Source organism: Trypanosoma theileri (genome assembly GCF_002087225.1).
Source record: "Trypanosoma theileri isolate Edinburgh chromosome Unknown TM35_Tth_53_V1, whole genome shotgun sequence".
In the NCBI taxonomy this organism is placed as follows: Eukaryota; Euglenozoa; class Kinetoplastea; order Trypanosomatida; family Trypanosomatidae; genus Trypanosoma; species Trypanosoma theileri.
The window spans coordinates 60,347-64,402 of NW_021639895.1; the positions used below are offsets into that span (position 1 = coordinate 60,347).

The 4,056-nt window shown below is 41.6% G+C and overlaps 3 protein-coding genes across 3 annotated transcripts; all 3 read left to right on the forward strand.

Annotated features, from left to right (window-relative positions):
* Position 1: 1 nt before the first annotated feature.
* On the forward strand, positions 2-703 carry TM35_000531280 (uncharacterized protein; the record flags this gene model as incomplete). Its single annotated transcript, XM_029030713.1, has 1 exon — positions 2-703. A coding segment is annotated over one exon (702 nt), but the record flags the coding sequence as incomplete, so codon positions are not given.
* Positions 704-1,267: 564 nt separating this feature from the next.
* TM35_000531290 (uncharacterized protein) lies at positions 1,268-2,272 on the forward strand (the record flags this gene model as incomplete). The annotated part of the gene is made up of 1 exon (XM_029030714.1): positions 1,268-2,272. The coding sequence occupies one exon, from the start codon at positions 1,268-1,270 to the stop codon at positions 2,270-2,272; it is 1,005 nt and encodes a 334-aa protein (XP_028878011.1).
* A 1,030-nt stretch (positions 2,273-3,302) lies between these two features.
* On the forward strand, positions 3,303-4,055 carry TM35_000531300 (uncharacterized protein; the record flags this gene model as incomplete). The annotated part of the gene is made up of 1 exon (XM_029030715.1): positions 3,303-4,055. A coding segment is annotated over one exon (753 nt), but the record flags the coding sequence as incomplete, so codon positions are not given.
* Between the last annotated feature and the right edge of the window lies 1 nt (position 4,056).

The following is a 4,056-nucleotide window of genomic DNA, read 5'->3' on the forward strand; positions in this document are numbered from 1 at the left end:
GGGAGATCAAGAAAGAAAAACAGAATCGGAATTAGGACCAAGCGCACCTGCAGGCACTGGACGGGAGTCTATGGCACAGAAGGTTGGCGAAGGTGCGGAAGAACACACAGGAGGCAATCATGCAAATACAACAGGTGGTGTTCAATTGCATACGGAAGGGCAAAATGAACAACCTAGAGATGACCTCCTTAAAGAAAGTAATCATGTTGAGACTTCAAGTACGGCAAATAACCCATCTGTCTCTCACTCTGAACGTGAGGCTTCTTCTTCTTCAAGCACAATATCAACTCCCGCACAAGATGTGCCTGCTCCCAGCGTAACAACAACAGCAACAGTTACCAGCACACAGAATGCCGGTGAAGGAGCAACAGCAGAAGAATCTACTGCAAAAGTGAGTGAACTCTCGGCGACCACACCGTCTGCTAATACTAATACTGTCTCGTCTGAGTCTCCGGATCAAACGAGTCAAAGTGGACCCAATGATCCTACGGAACAGTCTTCTTCTTTAAGCATGAACACTACCACAGAAGCACCAACCACCACTCCATCTCCTGTTACTGTACCCAATCCACAGATCAACAACAACATCACTTCCGCCGTACAGAACAAGGCCAATGTTGACAGCAGTGTCAGTCCTGTGTGGATGCGCACTGCAGCACCGCTGATGATTGTGGTTGTGTTGTTCTCCGCTACCGTGTACTAAACGGTGGGACTCATCTGAGGTCAAATAATAATAATAATAATGGTTAAACTAACATAATTATAATTGCGTACATCCCCCATGGGTGAATGAATTAATAATCTGTTTACCAGCTTTCTCTTTTAATTATGATTTTTTTTCTTTTGTGTGTGTGTTCTTTTTCTAATAATTCCATTACTTGCTTTTCCCGTTGTGTGTGTTTGCAAAGGACTGGGCTGTTCTGCTCACTGACGGTATACATCTCTTGCTAGTACACACATATGTGTGTGTGCAGTAATTTAATATACATAAACTAGAGCCATGGGGTATTGTGTGTGTTTGGCTCTCTCTATTATTTGGGTATTGTGTCCTCTTTTTCCACTAATGGATACATATTATTATTATCACTACAAGTGGGATATTCCTTTTTGTTTTTTTACTGTACAGTTACTGCTTCTCTCTCTTTTCCACTGTGAGTATTTGTTGTACTTTTGTATGTTTCTTTGTTTCTCTCTTCTTCGTTTTCCTTTTATTGCTGTTCCTTGTATTAGTCTATTGAAGTAAACAACAACAACAACACCAGCAACAATGATAAAGGCTGTAATGGTGAGGTGTTACCTGCTCTGTTTATTAACTTTTGCACTCTGTTGTGCTTCTGGGTTAGTAATGGCTGATAGTCCTAAAGCTTCTGATGTCCTTATTAAACCTTCCACTATTGGTGTTCCTTCTCTTGTTCGTCGTGCCGTTACTGCGCTCTTTTTCACGCCTGGTTGTGATGATGGTGATGATGAGTGGTTGGATAAATTAGTTGCAGAAAACAAGGATGTTCACAAAGATTCTGGTACTTCAGAGTCTTCGCCTAGTAGTACATCCATTAATACGGGTCTCTCAGGTGGTGGACCTGGGCCTAAAGAACTAGAGAGAGCAAAAGCAAACAGACAACTCGGAGGGGATGTGGGTCACAATCAACAAACAAATGATATCAACCCATCAGGTAATCCTAGGGTAAATGGGCAAGTGAGTGCTACTCTTCCAGCCATATCTCCTCCTGCTCTGGGAGGTCAACAGCCTGTTTCTCCTGCACCAGAGCCAGCTCCAGCTGGACCAAAAGTATCCAGTGAACACTCAAGTACAGAACGACATGAAGATGCACCCACTAAAGACGATCATGCTCTTCAACATGCAATGCAATCACCAGAGAAACAACAAGAAGGCACAAACACTCACGATAAACAAGGCGGAGAGACCGCAGATACATCAATGCCAGAACCTTCTGTTGGGCAAGAGACTTCCGCCACTGCACCTCAGAATACACCTGAGGAATCTTCCAGTACATCAGCCACACCGAATGCTAGTGAATCTGGAGATGCACAGAGTGAATCAACAAATACCCAAGAAGGTGATGCCGGAAATACAGACACAGCGACGACTACTACTACCACCACCACCACCACAACAACAACAACACTTTCTCCTGAACTCACAAACAACAAGAAGGGTGATGCAGACAGCAGCAGCAGTATCAGCAGTTCTGTGTGGGTGCGTGTGCCACTACTGATTGTGGTTACACTGGCCTGTATTCTTGTGTGCTGATTGTAATGGTGATGGTGTGGTGTGGTGACTCAGGTCATCCTTTGTTTTCTTTTCTTTTTTTCTTGCATATAATCCCTACAGTCTAACTAATCTTCCACATGTTGGGATTTCTTTTCTTTTTTTTTTGTTTCTTAATGTTAATGTGTTTTCTGTGTTTTTGCTCTCTATGTTTATCCTATAATAATTATTATTGCTACTCCATTGTGTGTGTGTGTGTTTTTGGAGACTCTCTCTATGTGTGCACCTGGGCTTGCACTGTAGTGATAATGAATTGCTTTTTGCAATGAAAAGAAAAAGAAATAATAATAACAGATGAATTTATATTTATAATTGCGTTTATATACACACATATAGACTTACACCCATAGTTGGTGTATATTTCTCTGTTTACTGTGTAAATTGGGCTAATGGTTAATATGTGTTTGTTTGCTTGCTTGTTTGCTGGATTGTCGTGGGTCTATCCTGCATTTTTGTGATGTTCTTTTCTGCGCAGAGAAAATAAAAAAATTTAATTAATACAATTTGTGTTTCTAATTGCTTGAACAGACCAACATACTCATTGGTCTGTGAGTTATTTTTGTGCGGTGGGTCCTGTTCTTAATTTGTTTTTTTATCATTTTTTTGCCTGGGCCCTCTGTGCTTTCTCCTACACTATGGTGTTGAATTGTTTTGTGTGGAAAGAAGATAATAAGGAATACACATATATTTGTAATTTTGCACATGGTTCGACCAGAAGAGACACTGTTATGTATTTCTGTGCTTTCTGCCTCTAATGGTTGTTCTCTTAATTTCTTTTTTCATATTGAGAGGTTAATTGGGATTCTCTTTTTCGTGATGGGTATTGTATGCTTTGTTTTTTTTTTTGAAATCTGGCTGAGTGATGGTTATAATTTCTTGTATTGCTGCTATTTGTTTTCTGTCGTTTGGTGAGACTTTATTTTTTTATATTTGTATGATTATCTTATTCTTCCTGTTTATTTTCTTTTTGGACCACTTAATTGAGATAGTATCACCAACAAAAACTGTTCCGATGGCTTTGCGTTACTTGTTCTTTGTTCTTACTGTCGCAGTTTGTTGTGCCTGCAATTGCCAGACAGCTGTAGAAGCTGAAAGTCTCCCTCAGCCTTCTGGTCATGATAATAATCATGGAAAGCCATTAACGCTGGATAGTGCTTTGGAAGAAACACCATGTGATAAAACAGCAACTGGTGGAGAGGCGGCAGCATGTAAAGCAGTTGTCAAGGCGACGTTGCCCCTAGAAACAGTTCAAGGTGAAGAAACAAACAGACACACTGGTATGAGTGCAGATCTGCAAAACAACCTAATACAACCTGAAAATGCTAAGAGGACTACTGCTGTGCCTAACGAACTTGGTAGTGCTGGTAGTTCGTCGACTGAAGGTACGAAGGCTAAAGCTCAACTTGAGGGCCATCCACCAGGGGAAAGTGAGGATAGTGCGCACCGTGGGGTACCCAGAGAAGGCATAGAACAGCCAGCTGAGAATAATGTTAACAATCAATCAGAGCGTCGACCAAATACAGTTGCCCCTGGTACTCCACAAACTCCCAGTGATACGGACCGAGTAAAATCGCCTGAAGAAACACTAAGTTCTCACGAAGAAAGTGATAAACGTGGTGCGAATGATGCTCAGAGAAATACACAACCTCCAGAAGCTCCAGTCACAGAACCATCTCCCCCTTCTACTTCCTCTGAAAATGATGGAACTCAGGGCGTTAATTCTGCAGAAACAACACCAACTAACCCAGCGAACACGAACTCTGACA